Here is an 18685-nt window from a genome sequence, read left to right as displayed (position 1 = left end):
GTGCCTTTTTTCTAATTGCATTCAGCTTGGCAGAATTTCAACTCTGCCTCGAGTTTTTAAAGGACAAGTGTCTAGCACTAATGACTAAGATGATTTAGATTTAGATTTAGATTTTATTAGATTTATACCCCGCCCTTCTCCTGGCGGACCCAGGGCGGCTTACAGCAAGCTAAAAACAGATAAAGACCTTACAAACACCATTTTAAAATACAATTAAAAGAAATATTAATTTTGCCGTTTCATTTAAAATTTTGTGAACACCCAATATAAAATCAAATTAAAATCCAATCNGGCGGAAGGAGGGGAGATCCGGGATGACCCGGATCTCTGGGGGTAGTTCGTTCCATAGGGAGGGGGCTCCAACAGAGAAGGCCCTCCCCCTGGGGGTCGCCAGCCGGCACTGTCTGGCTGACGGCACCCTGAGGAGACCCTCTCTGTGGGAGCGTACCGGCCGATGAGAGGCAATCTGTGGCAGAAGGCGGTCTCGGAGTGTATTATGGTCAACACACTCCATCCACACTGTTTTCTAAGCAAAATCATTCAGTGGTAACCAGCACCTTTGGATATAAAGCTGCCTTTCTCTCCAAAAAACAAGTGACTGATTCAAGAATTAGGCCTGTAATCAATCGGCTCACAAGGTGAGCACTAATCCCGTCTCCTTTCCAGGAAAACAACAGCACAGAGAATGCTTCATGCTCCCCAATTTCATTAATTAAACAAAAAACTTCTGCAGCTCAAGAAAATGGTCCTGACTTACCTCACTTGTTAGAAGGATCCAGCCATGGCATTGTTCCCCTGATTTTGTAAGGATACAAGCAAGTCATCAATCTTCTTCATATTCTGATTGGTGGTCATTGCAGAAGAAATCTGAGGACTCTCTGACATTTGCTGGGACAGGAGAGCTGTGACGGATGGCTGTGCCTCATTCTGTGCTTGCCTGAGGGTCATCATCTGCTCTGACATGGAACCTGGTCCAGATGTTAAGAGCTGACCACAACCTGCTGAAGAAACAAGGTTCCAACAACACATCCAGATCAAGGCTGATGACCAATATGGTCTTGCAAGTATCGCTTAGAGCCAAGTGTAAACTTGCTGAGCAGGGAGAACTAAGCAGGATCATGAATCTAAATGCCAATTTCAACCCAAGTAGCGACAATGCCCATAAGGCCTCACAGCACCCTGATTTGAATTAATTCTGTATTTTTGTTTTCATAGCTCAGGTATGTAAAATGGAATACCAAAATTAGAGGCAGACAAGCAAGGAAAATCTAGTGCTCTGAACATCAATCTTTACACTCAGACTTACCATCTTGGATGCCAAAGAGGAATATCCCAGAGGTCTGTGGGGATGAGGTGGAGGGGTTCTGCAGCTGGTTGATAGAACTTCCAGCAGAGGCACTGTGAAACAAAGTGACTGCCTGCTGCTGCTGCTGCTGGGGGGCCGATGAAGTATCCTGTATATTTGGCAGGTTGCTCTGTGGGGAGTAGAGAGGGGGTTGTTGCAACTCCTGCTGGCTCATGTTGCCCTGCAAGGCAGACATGGAAGCTGATGATAGGAAGAGGGTGACCGGCTCCGAGCCATGGAATAAGCTTGGCGGCGGCTGTGGTGTCTCAGCTTGGGTGGAGCCTGAACTCCGGCTCTGGAACTGCATGGGCTGCTGCTCTTGGCTCCTCGGGGCCAGGCTACTCTGGGGGTGGAAGAGAGGCTGGCTCTGCTGTTGTTCCTGACTGGTCATCGTGCTGGGATTGGAGCTGAACAGCAGTGTTGGCTTCTGAGAGGTCACGGAGCCCATGGTGTTCTGGCTGCTGAACCGCATATTTTGCTGCTGCTGCTGCTGCTCTTGGGTAGAGGCACTATTCTGAAGAGCCACAAGCGAATGCTGAGCTTGGAAAATGCCCCCCTGCTGGTTGGGAGGCACCCCAGAGGGAGGGAGGGGGCCTAGAGTTACTTGGGCCTGGAAAAGGGCCTGATGTGTCGACTGGGGCTGCTCCTGGGTGAGCAGAGGGCCTTGGAGGTGGGGCTGTTGGAAGGAGGGTTGCTGCTCAGTCCTGGCTGGGCCTTGCAAAGGAGAAAGAGAGCTTTGTGTGGCGAAGAACGGCATCTGCTCCTCCTGCGCAACGGAGGAGCCCATTGTATTTTGGGAGAGAAACAGGCTGCTTGCCTGCTGGTCCGGAACCACTCCTAGGCTTCCCTGGGAATGAAACATTGGCTGCTGCTGCAGCTGCTCAGAAGAAGAGGCTGCATTCTGGCTATGGAAAAGAGAATTGGGCGTCTCCTGAGAGATGCTCTGGGTGTCCCCGATGGGGCTCTGAGAGTGGAATAGCTGAGGCTGGGAGTGGGCAGCTGGGGGCAAGAAAGTGCCCGCCTGGAGAGAGAGCATCTCTCCACTCTGCTGGAAGAGCCCCCCACCCTGCTGCTGGGCTCCGGCACCTTGAACGGCAGCCATCATGTCCTCCGAGGAAGGAAAGAGGGCAACCTGAGCCTGGCTTTCCCCACTGTGTTGTATTTGGACCATCGCCTGAAAGACGCTGCTCTGCATCTGTTTGGCTTGTCCTGAAGCTTCTTTGCCTTCCACAGAGCTTGAAGCCGGGAACATGGCAGGGCCGCTGGTGGGCACCTGCTCCTGCTGCGGCTGCCCTGGAGTGCCTGCATCGTTGCTTGAGACACTGGTGGGAGAGAACAGCTCACACTGCATTTGCATGTCTTCACTCGCTGACAGCCCGCCTATCAAATGGGAAGTTGGCGGGTACACTGGGGACTGCTGGATGCTTCCATTTCCCGAGGAGGAGGAGGAGGAGGCGGAGGAGGCGGAGGAGAACAAGTCGGACGGCATGCAGCTGGGGGCCTGGCAAAGGCCTTGCTGCATGTCGATCACCATCGCAGCAGACGTCTCCATCACTTGCGGTTGTTGCTGCGGCTGCTGCTGGCCAGCCAACGAAGTCTCTGGTTGCGGGTGCATGGTCTCATTTCGGCTGGGGAGGTGGTCTTCTGCCCTCGAGTGAACAGTGTCCGATGAAGAAAACATGCCCTGGTTGACTCCATTCTGGATTTGGCTAACCTGCTGGAAAATGTCTACACTGAGCTGCTCTTGAACGTCCTCGCTCTCAGAGCCTGAAAAGAGGACAGACGACAGCTGCTGCTGAGCTTCCAGGACTTGCTGAACCAGGTCAACATTTCTGCTGCTGTTGCCGCTGCCGCTGCCACCAGGGCCGGACTGAAAACTCCCCGTCTGCAGCTGCTGGATTGTGCTCTGCAGCTGGCTCACCCCATCGGCCGAGAACATGCTTGAGGAGATCTGCTGCTGCAGTGCCTGGCTGGACTCCTGAAGGGGAGGAGGCTGTTGGGGGGTCTCCGTCAGCTGGGACAAAGCCATGGCTGTGCTGTCTGACTGCAAAGCCTCTCTGGAGGAAGGCTCCCTCAAGGGGAACTGGGAGGCCTGCTGCAGGAGGGTATCACTGTTCTGCAGCTGGCTCGGAGCAGAGGCAGCTGGAAAGCTGCCAGACTGCACGACGTCCGGGGCCTGAAGGGTCGGCATAGTCTCAGGAGGATACTTTGGTTGCAGGGGCTGCTTTTCACTCTCTGGAGCCAAATGAGAAGCAGAAGAGGAGAAAGTGCCATTCCCCAACATGCTGGATATGGTGGTCTCCAAAGTTGTTTGAGATTGCCCAATGGCGCTGGTTGTCTGAAGAGAAACATGCACACACAGCAGTAAGATTTCGAATTTTTACTTTTCTCTGCCTAACCATAATTCAGGGAGAAAAATAAACTATCCTGAATTCTACAAAGTATTCATTCCTTCATTATATACTTTTCATTGAATTGTTTTCCAATTTTTAGAAATCCATTCCTTACACCCTTAATTTGCATGATTATGAACACCACAGCAGAGGTTATATTGTTGTATCAGAATGGATTATAATAATGTGTTAAAACTACAGTCAGAAAACATAAAGCTTTTTTCCCCAGGTGATTTTGATAGAATGCTTGGTGAGCTTTTCTATGCCACTTCAGTTTTAAAAGAACGGTATACTATCGTGTTATCACATCTTTCCCTTGCTTATTTACAAGGTATGTTCCAGTTAAACTTCTCCTGTCTATTGTAAAAAGTGAAATAAATATTTGTAGTCCTACCAAACTTGTCACAACAGATGTCAAACAACATTTGATGTCAAACAAATGTTCTAAATAAAAGTTTCATAATTTTCTTCTTTTCTTATAAAAGACATATGTCCAGAACCATTTTTCAACTGCTGCTTACATTAAAGGCAGGAAGAGACATTTTCTCGGCCACAAGTTCCATTGGAGCAGCCTCTTCATTCTTAACGATACTGTTTGGCCTGAGAGGAGTTACCAAGGCACTGGGGAGAAGATTTACTTGGTCCAGCTGGCAGCCATTGGAATTCACTGCAGAAGACAAAGAGCAGAATTCATTCCCTAAGTCAACCCCAGGAGGATGAAACTCAAAAATACAGCATCTACTAGAGAGAAGAGCCTGTTAGAAGGGAAGACAGATAACCTTTCCTGGCAAGTCCTGGCTACGCAGTCTGTCTTTGCAGTAAAAGACACTCCTGAAGGCCAATGTCAACCCAAATGGCTGCTACACACCAAAAAACCCCATGGCACCTATTATGGTTCAGCTTACCAGCACAAACACCTTAGCCTGCTTGATCAGTAATCTCTGGCCTACTGAAGCTTGCTTGTTTATTACATTTATTACAGGTATATCCCCCCACAAAAAAATCATTCTCAGAATTAAGTATTTAAACTTTAGTGAATTTTTGGAAGTCAGCCAGGAAGCAGACCGAAGGAGAAACAACATATATTAACAGAAAACATCTGTAGCCTGAAAGTTCCCAAATAAGCCAATTATGACGGCCATTTTTCAATGTGATGTCCTCAGCAGTTTTATGAAGTTTTTGGCTGAGGTGATAAGGAAGGCTGCCGTCCAGAATTACCTTTGGCTGCATCATCAAAAGAGCAGGGCTGGGTTGGGCTGGATATTTCCTGCTTCACGTTCACATTCAGAGTATGAGCTGCTGCTGAAGAAACAAAATGTTCAGGAGAGATGTAAGCAGGGAAATTATACGTCAAGCTTCCCAATTTTTCAGATCACCAATAAGCACAAGTTACACATTTCAAGAACCAAAGGCCAATGACTGAAACATTCAGCACAGCTCCTTGAAATCCGTGGTAGTTGCGCACACCCTCTTTCCCAAACTGCAAGCACTGGCCAAGATGTCCTCGGGCCAATGATTCATGTTCCCTAAGCAGCTCCCTGGCCAAGCGGGACAAACTTTGACCAAGACACCTTGGTCAAATATTGTGCTTTTTACATACATGTATTTGGAGTGTATGTAAATTGTTGTATGTCATGTGATCTCCCAGCATTGGTCACGACAAAAATCCCAACAGAAACAGATGTAGTTATTTGCTGGTCATGATAAGGTGGCACCTTCACAATTAGATGATTCTGAAAAGAAAAAAAAAGTGGCTAGGTATTAAAGGCCTCCAGTCTGTGACATTTGACATAAGAAAATTTAGATTTTTATCAATAAGGGCCCAGATACATAAGCCGGCTGTTCCTGTTCCTACCTCTACTTCATTTCATAAATCTAGCATACAAACAAAAACTTGCTGGTTACTTCCTTTGCTGAGTTTATCCAAGGGGGGAGCAGGGGGAAAGATGGAGGACTCAGAACAAAGTCAGTTAAATGGAGAGGTGAAACTACGGTTATTTCTACTGAGCTCTTAAAGGCAAGTAAGTACATTGGCACTCAATCACACAAACTCTGAACATGGAGAAATCTGACTTTCCAAGCTGAGCAAAAGTTCCACCAAAGAGTCCCAATCCTAACAACCAATGAGGAGGAGGAATGGTGGCTCTCTATCAAAGATCTGCCCTGTTCTTTGGACTCAGAGAACAACTAGTTAGTTAACAGCTGTTTCTGTGGGGACATCAGAACCCAATCCCTCTCTTCCACCTCAGAAGTGAAGATGATTTCACTGAGGTATGTATGACTCAATGTTCAAACCTATAGCTTTACAGCTGTGTTGCTCCCTAGAGCAGCCTTGAGGAGTCACAGTGGCGAGAATGCAGTACTGCAGGCTGACTCTGCTCACTGCCAGGAGTTTGATTCTGATTGGCACAAGGCTGACTCAGCCTTCCAAGGTCAGTAAATGAGGACCCAGATTGTGGGGGCAATATGCAAACTGCTTACAAACTGCTTAGAGAGAGCTGTAAAGCACTATGAAATGGTATAAGTGCTATTGCTGGCCTTCCTCTAGCAGAAAACAAGGGCTACAAAATAATTTTACATTTGGATCTTAGATCTTTGTTTTGAATGCAGATTTACTGTAAGATTTGTTTACATTACATATTTGCATTCAGCCATAAAGCTTCCACAGATTTCAGAAAATTTATCCTTCCCATTAAGTACAGGAATAAAATGCATGTGCATGCCTATCTGAACCTCACTTTCAAAACATACCATAAAATGGGATTGTTTTAATAGTAATGCCTAAATTAATGTTCTCAAGATCAAATGGATAATTACATCCCTAAGAAAGCAAATACCTGATGAAACAGCTCCATGTCAATTTCTGCCTCGGCTTTCCAGGAACTTTCATCTGTTTGAAAGCAAGGCAGTAAAATTATACAAAGGTACCAGTAAGCTGTCGAGGAAGTCACAGAGACCAACAGCTCTCACGCTGGCCATTCCCATCCTCCTGGAACTTCATTTGCCCAATCTAGGCACATACACCTTGATACCCACCAGAGATATTCTCTTGGAAGATCACTTTGGTTCCCTTCAGAAAATTCTTGCCGATCAAAAATACTTCTTCTTCTCCTTTCACTGAACAGCTATGCAGGCTTTTCTTGAGTATTTCTGGCACGCCTGCAGGTTGAGCTATGCCAAAAAGAAAAGGAGATTTAACTGAAAATATCCATACACAATCAGCTATAAACCCAAGGCCTCTAACAGCCTATACGTGGAAAGGACAAATGCTATGAAAAGCTTAAGCAAACGTCAGATTCAAAAAGTAAGACTCCTTTTCCTTTTACAGGGGAAAGTACAGCACAGTTCCCCTGGGAACTCATGGCCAGCTGTTGCCATTTTAGGAACACACTTATGAGGTAAGGTCCTAATGTAATATTCAAAATCTATTTGTCCATGTTTTATTCTCCATGTCACTAAAATAGATCATTTTATGCAAATTCTCTCAAGTTCTGTTTCAGTAAATACTAAAAATAACTTATGATTTTGTTTTTGTAAAGTTTAATCCTCTGTAGAGAAGCAGGATAGCTCAACAAGTAAGGGGGCTTTGGTCATTAGAGGCCCTGCCTCACAATTTGACTTTGTCACTTACTGCACAGAACGGGCGAGGACGGAGTCTGTAGCGTTAGAATAGAACCATCTTTCCGCGGGATGTTGACACGGAAAACCAGCCTGGCTCGGGTGCTTTTTTTCTTAGAACCAGCAATGCCTATTCGGGCTTCGACATCCGCATTCCTCAACTTCAGAATTCCAACACAGTCCACCCTAGCAATTAATTAGGATTAATTTCTGCATTATTTTAGTCCTGCCAAGTCTGCAGTGACAACAGAAGCAACCACCAAATCATCTAATTTCAATGTCCCAGAGCTGTGGTGGTAAAAAAACTGGGATGTCCAGAGGATCAAGCATTCAACTTGACTTTGGAAAATATGGTACTATGTAATATAGACCATCACTAGATATTGCTGGATAATTCCTTTTTCCACCAATAAAAGGTGAAAATAGAACAGACACTTAGGAGATGAAAATATATCACTGCATGCAATGGACATAAAGGACAGCTAAATGATGGAAACAGTTCATTCAAAAGAGGCTAGTTTTTGTAAAAGTATTGGAATCACCTAACAATGTTTTTTGTATTTAAATACCTGGAAAAGAGTATAATAATAATAATAATAATAATAATAATAATAATAATAATAATAATAATAATAATAATAATAATAATAATAATAATAATAATAATAATAATAATAATAGTAGTAGTAGTAGTAGTAGTAGTAGTAGTAGTAGTAGTAGTAGTAGTAGTAATTTATTAAATTTATATGCCACCCAACTCCCAGGCTTCTAAAATAAAGTGTACAATCTGATTTCTTTGTTATAAACAAAAGGTCCAAAGAGCTTTAACTTGCCACACAATATGCAATTATATAGAATGAGATAATGACAATGCAATTCAGATTGTCTGGAGAAGTTTGTTATCTCAAGCCCAGTACCCGGCTGTCAGTCTAGGCCTTGGAGAGGTCCCCACAGTGCAGAGACAGGTTAGTCCACCATGTTTCCTGACAGTCAGAACAATTAATCAGTGGAACAACTTGCCTCCAGACGTTGTGAATGCTCCAATACCAGAAGTTTTTAAGAAGAGACTGGACAACCATTTGTCTGAAATGGTATCGGGTTTTCTGCCTGAGCAGGGGGTTGGACTAGAAGACCTCCAAGGTCCCTTCCAATTCTGTTATTCTGTTTCCATCCAGAATCCAAGAGCTTCCCTCCCCACTTTTCAAGCAACGCTCGCTCTATAGATATATGCAGAGAGATTTAAACATAGAAAGGGACAATATTCCAAAACAAGGAAACAGAAATGGCATTACTGATTCACTCCAAGGTACAGATCTGTTTTTACTGTGTGGGATTTTGTCAACTGGCTGAATGCTCATCAATGGACCAACCAATCACCATTTTGAAACTACTTTGCTTCTCCCTCTTGTGAGAATGAACAATTTGTAAATAAATACACTGCGGCATTGGAAAACAGGCTTTTCTCAAGCAAGTTTTACATTTCCCAAATGAAGGAGAATTTAGGGCCCAGCTAAAAGCTCCTTCATCATCCCTGGGAAAACAAAGCATTTAACTCAGTATAAGATGTCAAACAGGACCAACTTACAAACACGGACTTGCAGTGTTCTAGGTGACAACCACTATGGGAATGTGGAGCTCGCTGAAGGACTTCAAAAGAGCGGCTATTTTCAGAGCCAGCACTAAGTTTGCCTATCCCGTTCTGTTAGGTTCAGAGAGGCCCTGAGTGAAAGGCTTGTGTGGAAAAGCAGGGACAGACAGACTGCTCCTGTGAAGTTCAAGTCATTTCAGAAGAGATCATGGGAAGGCATTTTTGTCAAGAGCAATCAGAATACAAACAGATTACCCAAAGCGCCTGTGTGTGTGTGTGTGTGTATGTGTGTGTAATAATCAAAAGAGTTGTTCACTTTTGCTGATAAAGTGGAAAGCTATTAATCATAACCAGAAAGCAAGGAAGCGACTGCAGGTTGACGATGAGAGACCAGATGCTTTCCTTCTGATTCACATGGCAGCCTGAGAGGGGAGAGAAATCCTCCCAAAGAACCTCCATACTCCACTGTATTACAAATAAATGTAGTTTTACCCAAAAATGGGTTTAACACCACCCAGAGTCATACTGTTTGTGTTGGGTGGCCTAATAAACCTTATTAGTAAATAAATAAAAATCCCAATGTCAGATTTGCTCTCATGAAGACATTCTTCACCCGGAAACCGTTCCCAGAGATGAGGCAGGATAGAAGTCTAACAAGGGAAACAAAAGCAGCAGCAGGGCAATGAAAAGGGACTCACGCCAGGGTCATGCTGTTACTCAGATCCAGGCCCACTTCGATGACCGTGGTGCCCTCGATGTCCACCTCTTTGCAGGGTGTGGTGTTCCGCCCTGTGACCCTGCAGGCCTGATAGAATCCATGGGGCTTCACCCGGCCAGAGTCATTACCCACAAATATCTGTAAGGTCACAGGATCATTGTGACCTTCCAGCTGGAAACACAAATCAAGACTTAATGGACCATGTGAAGCACTATTAATCTGCCAACAATGCAAGCACAATCATTTTTTGAATACCGAACACTGGCTGGTACTAACAGTCCTCCTCTACTGAGCAGAACAGATGAATTCTTTGAATTTTAAACATCTTGATATTTTTAGTTATATTCTATCAAGCCCTCAAGTTGATTTTATTGTATTCATATTTTGATCATATATAAAAGTTCTTTCTGAAAAGGAAGCATTTTCAAAAGTCTGTTTTGGACAGGGTCGACTTTTTATATATTATATACTCTCTTGTAGAAAAATGCTTATGATAAAGTCAGAAACCACAAGTATTTAATATTATTCTTTAGAAACTGTGCATATATCCAGGGGATCTAAATATTAGCTTGTAATTAAATGAAACACATCTTCATTTTGCAGAGAAAAAACTACTAGACAACTAACTTGTTTAAGTGTCTATTTCTCAGTCAGTTACTCCAGAGGGCCACTGCACTTTCTGCTCTATTGTTTGTGCAAAGTCAATGAATATGTGGAACCAATTAAGGGACATCACATATTTTTTTTCATCCATGTTTGCAATTTCTCTAGGAGACTGAAGTGAAAAATCAGCAACAGTAACCCTCTCTTATTCAGGACAGGCCACACAGATGGTGCTCTGTGCAGTCATTTAAACCCGAAGAGCCAAGAGTAGCCCCTGCTCTATATTTACACACCTTCCATCCAGCTAGAAAGGCTTCCCTGTCTTAAACCAAGAAACATCCATTCCTTTGCCTGGAACAACAACGTAACCACAAACCTGAGGATTGGAGGGCTGTCTACCTAAGTTCTAGTAACATCTTTCATCCTGAGAAATCTGACTAGCCTGCTCTCAGGAACTCAGTAAGGCCAGGAAGAAGGGCAGCCCCCAGGCCTTCTAGCCACTCACTCCCCTTCTGGCATACCTTGATGGTGGGGAATCCCTGCTGGGTTCTGTCTTTCACTGAGCCTCGGCTGCCCTCAGTGAGGTAGCGAGCTCTGTGTTGAGTCTCCGGCTGTACCAGGATCTTCAGCTCTTTGCCTTCACTTTTACTCAGGTACTGACCACACAACATAGGGCACTTCTTCCCTCCAGTCGCCTTGGGGACTTCTGAGGTTCTGAGGTGTTAAAGCAGATTAGTACACAGGTTACCAAAAGCTTTCCTTCCAAACAAGCAAAGTGGCCAGGAAACCAGGAGACACAGAGACATACATGCAGACCTGCACCATTTCTCTTCTTCCCTTTCACAAAAAATGTGTCATTTAATTAAAATATAGCCAGAAACCTAAAAACCTGTATTTTAACTAGTAATTAGAGGACAAAATGTAGTTATATTTTAACCATAAGCAATTTAAACAATCTGCCTGAATTCACCACCTTGTGTGAAATGCCAGTTCCTGGAACATTTTACCTAGCATATGTTCACAAATGTCACCTGGTTAAAACAAATCCTTACCACCTCTAGACCAAAGGCTTCCTAGGCCCTATTGCTATATACTTCAGGTAAGTATATGTTTAAATAAATTTTCAAACCAATGTTGTTAGATTAAAATATAATTAATTTCAGCACTGCACTGACTGTGACACAGCTATCTAGGCTGTGGACGTTTAGGCTGCTGAATTTTTTTAATATATCAGGTCGACCCATTCACATGGCATTTTCCATGTATTTTAAATTGAGAGAAACTGACATTGTGGTATTTAAGTAAGCTGGATTGCAATTATTTCTTTCTTTCCTTGAGAACAAATATATTAATGGAAAGAGTTCATGCTACCAGGCTGAAAAAAACTATATTTGATGCACTTCTCCAGAGCTATTTGAAGACTGATCACATGCCTATTTTTCTACTGGCAACATAAATAAGACTTTTCAGAAGTAAATGAGTCAAAATAGCAATTAGTTCCCATTGGTAACACCATGCATTCAAAGTGAAATGCTGCATTTCTGTATTATCTAGAATGAAGCTTCAGGCTTGCTTTGCTCCTGATCGTGCAGGAGTTCAAGTTTGCAAAGGCAATATGGCAACAGATCAGAGTGGTTTATTTGCTTTAGAGCCTCTGCCCTGTCTCCCCATGGGAAGAAATAAATAAATGCAAAATGATCCGGCTAGGGTTACATCACAAGGGGAGTTCCATAAGTGAAACCTGTTTGAATAAACCCTGGAGGAACCCATGAAAATAACTATTCAGCCTGACTTTGGATGTCACAAACAGGTCTGACCCATTATTTCCCTAATTTCTGGGACAGTAAAAATGAAGGAAAAGCTTCTCTCAACTAGGTTTCGGGCCCAGGTATACCAGCCACCCGAGTGCAGAAATGTTTTATCACGACACTTCTAGCTTCAAGATCAGGAACAGAGTTACAGTAATTGCTAGCCTGTAAGTGGGCCATAGATTGTGCAGGACCCTTCTAGACCAAGTGGATGATAGTGGTTTGTTATTTTATACCATTTGGTCCCCTGCCTTTTTTTCTCTAAGCATCCTACCAGATCTGAAAATCTAAGCTGGCTTTTTGTGCAATGTTTCATTAAATTAGAGTAGGATCCTAGCATCTCATTTTGTTATTTTTTTCTGCCTGATACCTTTGGTCTATCAGGCATCCAAAATACAAGAAACTGATGTTTGTATTTCTGTTCCAGAGACAACCAGTACTGGGTGAGATATGTTACAAAACATCTGTGCAATGTGTTCCTGTTATATGCTGTTAAGCCTCCTAGCTAGTCTTTCATGAACAATATGTGTATTATGAAGTAAATTATGTTTTACAAGTCAACTTCCAGGTTTCAAGCATAGCATGCAATATTGTTAAACTCAAAATTCTGCCTTATTTTGTTTGGGCACTTATGAATAAAACTTATATTGTCTCCAATAAGAATGCTTAACAAATATATTCAATGTTTACTACAGGCTACATAGTAGCAGTTGCACAGGGTTCTAATTTCTAAAAGTGGTTTAGACAATAATTGCATTTTGAAAACAACAAACTTTCCCATTTTATGAAAATATATGCAAATATATAAGAGCGGCCTACAGGATATAGGCACCACTTTTTCCATTGGCTTTTATTGCTTTAGAAGTGGGTAACAAATAAATTCCCGCCATCCTTCTTTAGAGAACATAACTCTGCATTATTCAAAATCTGACCTCCGGAAGGCCTTGTTGTGCAAACAGCCCCTCTGCTGCAAACGCCAACCTCTTGATGGCTCCAGCCAGGGTTCGGGGACCTGTCCTCTGAAGTAGGAACTCTGACACACAATAGAAACCCAAATGTGCATGAAAGGAGCATTCTTTGAAGCTCAGCATTAGGGCTCCAGAATCTGCTCTACAGAATTGTATTGCACATTTTTGCCTTCTGAGATAATTACATTGATAAATTGATCATGATTATGAATAGCTTATCATCCCCATCTCTGCAATCAGTAAAGAATCAGCCCCCCTCTCCAATTAGGTTTCATTTACCAGAGATTTCATATGCACTACAGGATACCAGGATTCATTCTGCTGCTTGACCACAAAACTCATTAAATATCCCTTGAAAAAAGCACCGATTCCTAATTCCCCTAGGCAAGGGGTTCTTGGAAAACACCAGGGCTGTGCAACACTTTGAACACAAGTGACACCCGTGATTCGGAGTGTGCACACCAGAGTGCAGTCCTGGGGAAAGGCACATTTAAAGCAATTAGTGCATGCCCAACCACATTTCCCCTTTCAAATACGGAAGCGTTGCACAACTTAACATAGTATAACGCAGCCTCTGAATCTCTATGATAGGAAGGCATTTTGTTTTAATTAACCCATTACTATATTTTAGTAGTTATTTAGCAGCTGAAGTGCATTCAGTTCTGAAAAAAAATCCACAACACTGACTCCTTGTATTTATTCTACAAAAATAGTCAACAGCATCAATTCAATGGGCTGATTTCTAAGTTGACATTCATAGGACTAAAGTGTTAATTTTCAGAATATGACCTTATTTTTTGAAGAATCATCCCTTCTAATGGCCTCTTTTAATATATTCTGAAGAAGACTTTTGATAATGTGGATATCTGCAGAACCAGCAGTTTTCACTTTAATGTTGTCCTCGCAGGGCTTTTATAAATTTTGTGTGAGGAGAACAGGTCATATAAGACTATGGGCCACATTGTATAATAAGGCCTCCACAATCATATCCTGGAAAGCTGTTTAGTAGCAAACCTCACTCTGGAAAGTCTCTTATGATCTATCTCTTCCAAGTGGTATTTCAAGTATGAAACCAGACAACAGGGAAGGCAAAGCAAGATGGCGTTTCCTTTACATGGCAAATCCTTTTCAATTCAATATTTTGTGACTCAAGGACAACATGAAATAGACTTTTCTGTAAGAAACAAGAGAAGTCCTTCAAAGAAGGAGGCAAGAAACTCAAAAGATTTCTCTGCATGACTTTGTGTCCACATTCGCATGCAGTAAGTCAGAGTGGTAAAAATTCTGATGTAGGAGGAACCATATACGACACCATGGCCCAACTGCTCCTCTTGCCACTGGCACAGATAACAAGCCCTGACCATCCAGCCAATGGCTTCCCTCTTCTTAAATGCAAATCTATGCTTGTCCACCTTGTTAAAATTCAGAGCAAGAAGCCATGATTTGACCTAAGCATGTAACACTGGCTTGCAAAGAACTGAACAGGCTAGATTCCTGAATACACATAAATTATAAACAGAGCTTTCCACGTTTATTGGCCGACATGAGGCACCAAACAAAATGGCGCCCCAGGGTGCTGCCTGTTCCCAGGAAAACTAGAATTCTTTACAAGTGTCACTTAGAGACTTCTACACAATACGATAGGCTACAACAGGGGTCACTGATTTCTCAGGCAAATGCACCTCATCTTGCCCATGGCCAACACTGAGGATCTTGTGATCCTCTGGATTCCAAAGGAAGGCGACGACTACCATTGGGTAGAAAATCAACAATTCCCTGCCATAATACACATGTGCACTTTCCACTGATGAAGTGGGATGCAAACCAGAGTTTCTAAATCGAGATCCAATTAAATGAAGAGATGAGAAACCACCACCCAAGCAGGCTGCAGGCAACATTTACGCATACACATACACACAACTGAGAAGCACAGAGCAAAACAGGATAGAGATTTATTTCTGAAAGATCAATTACAGAACTGAGATGACACAAACACAAATTTGGTTCATCTTAACATTTTAGAAAGAATATGAAAGGTCAAAATCAGCTGCCTTTAATTGAGGCAGAGAGTGAAACAGAAGCAAGTGAAGTATGGACTTAAGTCCCCACAATTATCTCTGTTGCAGAAAATATGCAGGAGCTGATTCCAACTTTAAGGACTCTGTTTTAAACTGTTTCTTACTGAAAAACTTGCCACACACTAATCAAGTTCCACAAGGAAAAGCTGACAACTGTTCCTGTTCAATGATTGCTAAACTGGCCAAAAACATTTAGCATAAGAAACTATTAAATGTGATTCAAAATATCAGCTCTCCCATCCTTCTCAGTGAAAATATGAGCTGAACTCTAGAGAAAAATCAAGGTTATATTTTTACTTTATTTGTCTGCTTTAACATATGTTGATAGAACATAAAGGCAGATACCAACCCATTTCCTGCTTTCAAGTTGCTTTTGCTCTCCGTGCCGAGTTGAGAAAGGACATAATGAGGCGCTTTGGCACTGTCAGCATCAAAGATATCCATGGTCGATTCTTCACAATCTCGTGGTTTGATCCCTGGCCTCTGCTTTGGATTTCGTTTACGAGATTTACGTGGCACCTCAGTGTTATCATTGTAGGAACTGGTACTCATGTTACTGAAGTTAGAGGGGGAGTCTTCCATCCACATACTGCAGCTTTGCTCAGACTCCAATCCGCACCCCTCATCCTGGCAAGACATCTGGCTGTTGTCCAGCAAATCCTCTGGTGGTGGTGAGATGTACAGGACTGTGTGCCTCTTCGGGGTGGACTGTGGTGGCTGCTGGACTGTGTTATTGGTTAACTGCTTGTCACTTACCCCACGGTTACTTACCCCCATGGCTGAGGAGCAGCCCTCCACTTGCATAGCTTTGCTGTCAGTGACTGAGGTAGAGTAAATGGTGGGGCCGGAAGTGGTGGTAAAGGAGCTGCAAGCACCGCCCACGGAGGAAGAGGGAGCTGAAGAAGCATCTGTGGTGTATAATCCACAAGTCAATACAGGGTCCCTAATCCCAACTCTGCTGGCTATAGCAGTCCCTTTGAAGTAGCGTGATTTGGTGAACCGATTCTTTCCCCAAATTAACATTTTAGAATTTGGCTTGTTTTGGAATTTAAGCGCTTCAAGTAATATAAGGCTTAAGCAACACGTAAATATTCAGAAAAGATAGCCAAATTATATTTCTCATTTTAATGCATAGTAGCAATGAGACTTTTCAGAAAATCTGTAAGTCACAAAATGGTTGCAAGCAAACAAAGGTGCTTTCATTGCCTCATCTGGACTATGAATTTAAGCCATTTTATCAAAAATGATAGAAACCCCCAGGAATGTGCATTTTAAACCACATTATTGCCAATTGCTCAGCATCTGAAATGTTCAAAAACCTGGGACTGTGCTTAGCCATGAAGTATTAAAATAAGTTTCTAACCTATGAAGCAGAGAACTACAGGTCATTTTTAATGCAGACACTCCCTGCTTCAGAGGCAAATCCTGGAATAAAAATATGAGAAAAAAATGAGAATAGAGCTACTGATTATTCCAGATATCAATTATCAAATGAGAAATGAAATATAAAATAACTGAACAGCAACAAATGGAACTGGTACCAACTGTCATTTATGAATTTCCCCCCCCCCCCACAAAAAAGCACTGGCTAAGGTTTTAACTTGGAGGGTGCCCTGGTCCTGAATAGCAAGATGAGAGAAGCTGGTTCGGCTCCCTCCTCAGGTGAAAGACCCAGTGCTTTTTTTTTGGGGGGGGGGGAGAGGGGTAGGCAGAGCTCCCTGCCACAGCCAAGGTAACTGCTGAAGTTAAATGGGCTCTGGAACATCTCTGGAGATGCTCCAGAATGCTGTGAAATCAAGAACCAAAACAAAGCTTAACTTGGGATGTGAACTTGTCTCACAAAATCAAATAAATTGCAGAAGCATTGAATTTGAGAGCAGTATTTTCTCTAGGGCAATATTTTTCTTAATGCAAAAGAATACTTTTTTATGAGCCACTGGCCTCAAATGGAATAAGTGTGGTGCATATACTCAGCTTTCAGTGTGATTATTTTAAAGTATTACAATCTTTTTTAAAAAGAAAATAATTCAGAAAATAATTAGCTTGGCTATCTATCTTTGTGGTTAGTTTGGGCTAAGTGAAAATACTAGTACATCATCAAAAAATTGACTACAGATTAAGAGTGAATCGTAATCAATCTTCTACTTTAGCTATAATTCAGAGGAACCTTTATCTGTGAGGTATTCCCTCAGAATTCCTCATTCCATTGCCAGACAATTGCTGAAATAATCTAGAGCACTGATTGATACCAGTTCCATTTTCCAGCTTGTGCCTCAACAAATGCAGTGGTTGAAATTGATAAATTCAGTCATTCAAAACTGCATTTTAATTATAAAAAATCCTTTTATATCATGCATTAATGCAGTGCTTTCCTTAAAAAAAATTAAAATTTGTTTCAGTGACTATAATTGCTGATTTGCAGCCACTTTTGAGTTAGAGTAAATTGACATTTCTAAAGTGATCTTTGTTAAAACAGAGCAAATGTATATTTTAAATATTCACTCACTCAGCTATGCAGCTTGCTTTGATTAGATATTCTGTGTGAATTATAAAATATATGCAGAAAGAATGCTGTAAACTTACATTGGCATAAACAATACTTTCTACAAGTTGTAAAACCCATGCAAAATGTGACAATCTTTGAATTTTTACATAAGATAAGAGTCAGTAGGAAAACCAACTCATCTCTGATGTAAACTGTTCAAAACACTGACTGGGGCGTTTTGACCAGTCTGTTAGCTTAGCATCCATTTTTATCTGTGGGTTAAGTGAGATAAAGACTGTCACCTCTGGAAAAGAATGACCCATTTCCCTACTTAAAAAGGGAATTAGCACAATCACCCAAATTCACACTGGCACTATTATGCCAGATTAATCCCCTGCAGAGGGAATTCACGTGAAAATAAAAATCTTTCCAAGAAACACAATGATTATTAGATTTTATTAAACAATATTAACACAAAGTGAGAAGCATATTTACAAATAAATAGTAACTCCTCCAAAATATTATTTTACATGATATTTGAAAAGGAAAAAAATGACTTTGCTTATACACAAAGGAAATCAAGAGAGCCAGCTTTGCTTTTGTAAAATTTTGTTAGCCCTGTGCTTCAGGTTGCAATTTGGGTAGATCAGGGCAAATAAAACAAACTGCTTGATTTTCATAATAAACTGGGTCAAGATATAAATTAGAGGCTTTCAAAGCTTTAAAAAATGAGCAAGTTTAGTTGCTTCAATTAAGCTCAGTAATTACAAGATGCAAATAGTCCTCAGCTTATAGCCATTTGTGTAATGACCATCTGAAGTTACAAAAGCTCTGAAGAAGTGACTTATGACCGGTCCTTGCACTTACAATTATTGCAGCATCTCTGCGGTCACATGATCAAAATTTGGCTGCTTGGCAATTGGCATGCATTTATAAGAGTTGCAAAGTCCCGGAACCATAGTTGCTATTTGAAACCTTTCAAGGTTTTAAGCAAACTCAATGGGGGAAGCCAGATTCACTTAATGCAAAAAAGGTTGCAAAATCAGGATGACTCACACAATGACTACATTGCTGAACAATA

General features: G+C 42.1%; 1 protein-coding gene across 3 annotated transcripts in view; it reads right to left on the bottom strand.

Annotated features, from left to right (window-relative positions):
* Positions 1 to 765: 765 nt before the first annotated feature.
* Positions 766 to 18685, bottom strand: part of NFAT5 (nuclear factor of activated T cells 5) — a 32353-nt gene continuing 14433 nt past the window's right edge. Inside the window, exons 3-13 of one of the 3 annotated variants that reach the window (XM_015811445.1) lie at positions 15469 to 16027; positions 10787 to 10979; positions 9643 to 9833; positions 7370 to 7542; positions 6775 to 6909; positions 6576 to 6628; positions 5339 to 5471; positions 4957 to 5040; positions 4260 to 4405; positions 1307 to 3683; positions 766 to 998 (exon numbers count right to left, since the gene is read on the bottom strand). In XM_015811445.1, the coding sequence (XP_015666931.1) occupies positions 766 to 998; positions 1307 to 3683; positions 4260 to 4405; positions 4957 to 5040; positions 5339 to 5471; positions 6576 to 6628; positions 6775 to 6909; positions 7370 to 7542; positions 9643 to 9833; positions 10787 to 10979; positions 15469 to 16027 (4277 nt within the window). Of the gene's footprint in view, positions 999 to 1306; positions 3684 to 4259; positions 4406 to 4956; positions 5041 to 5338; positions 5472 to 6575; positions 6629 to 6774; positions 6910 to 7369; positions 7543 to 9642; positions 9834 to 10786; positions 10980 to 15468; positions 16028 to 18685 lie in introns of those variants that run through there. The other 2 variants (XM_015811446.1, XM_029283221.1) reach the window with 2 other exon arrangements.

Source organism: Protobothrops mucrosquamatus, unplaced genomic scaffold (assembly GCF_001527695.2).
Source record: "Protobothrops mucrosquamatus isolate PMUCROS unplaced genomic scaffold, P.Mucros_1.0 scaffold41, whole genome shotgun sequence".
NCBI lineage: Eukaryota > Metazoa > Chordata > Lepidosauria > Squamata > Viperidae > Protobothrops > Protobothrops mucrosquamatus.
This window is presented reverse-complemented; position numbering and strand designations above follow the sequence as displayed.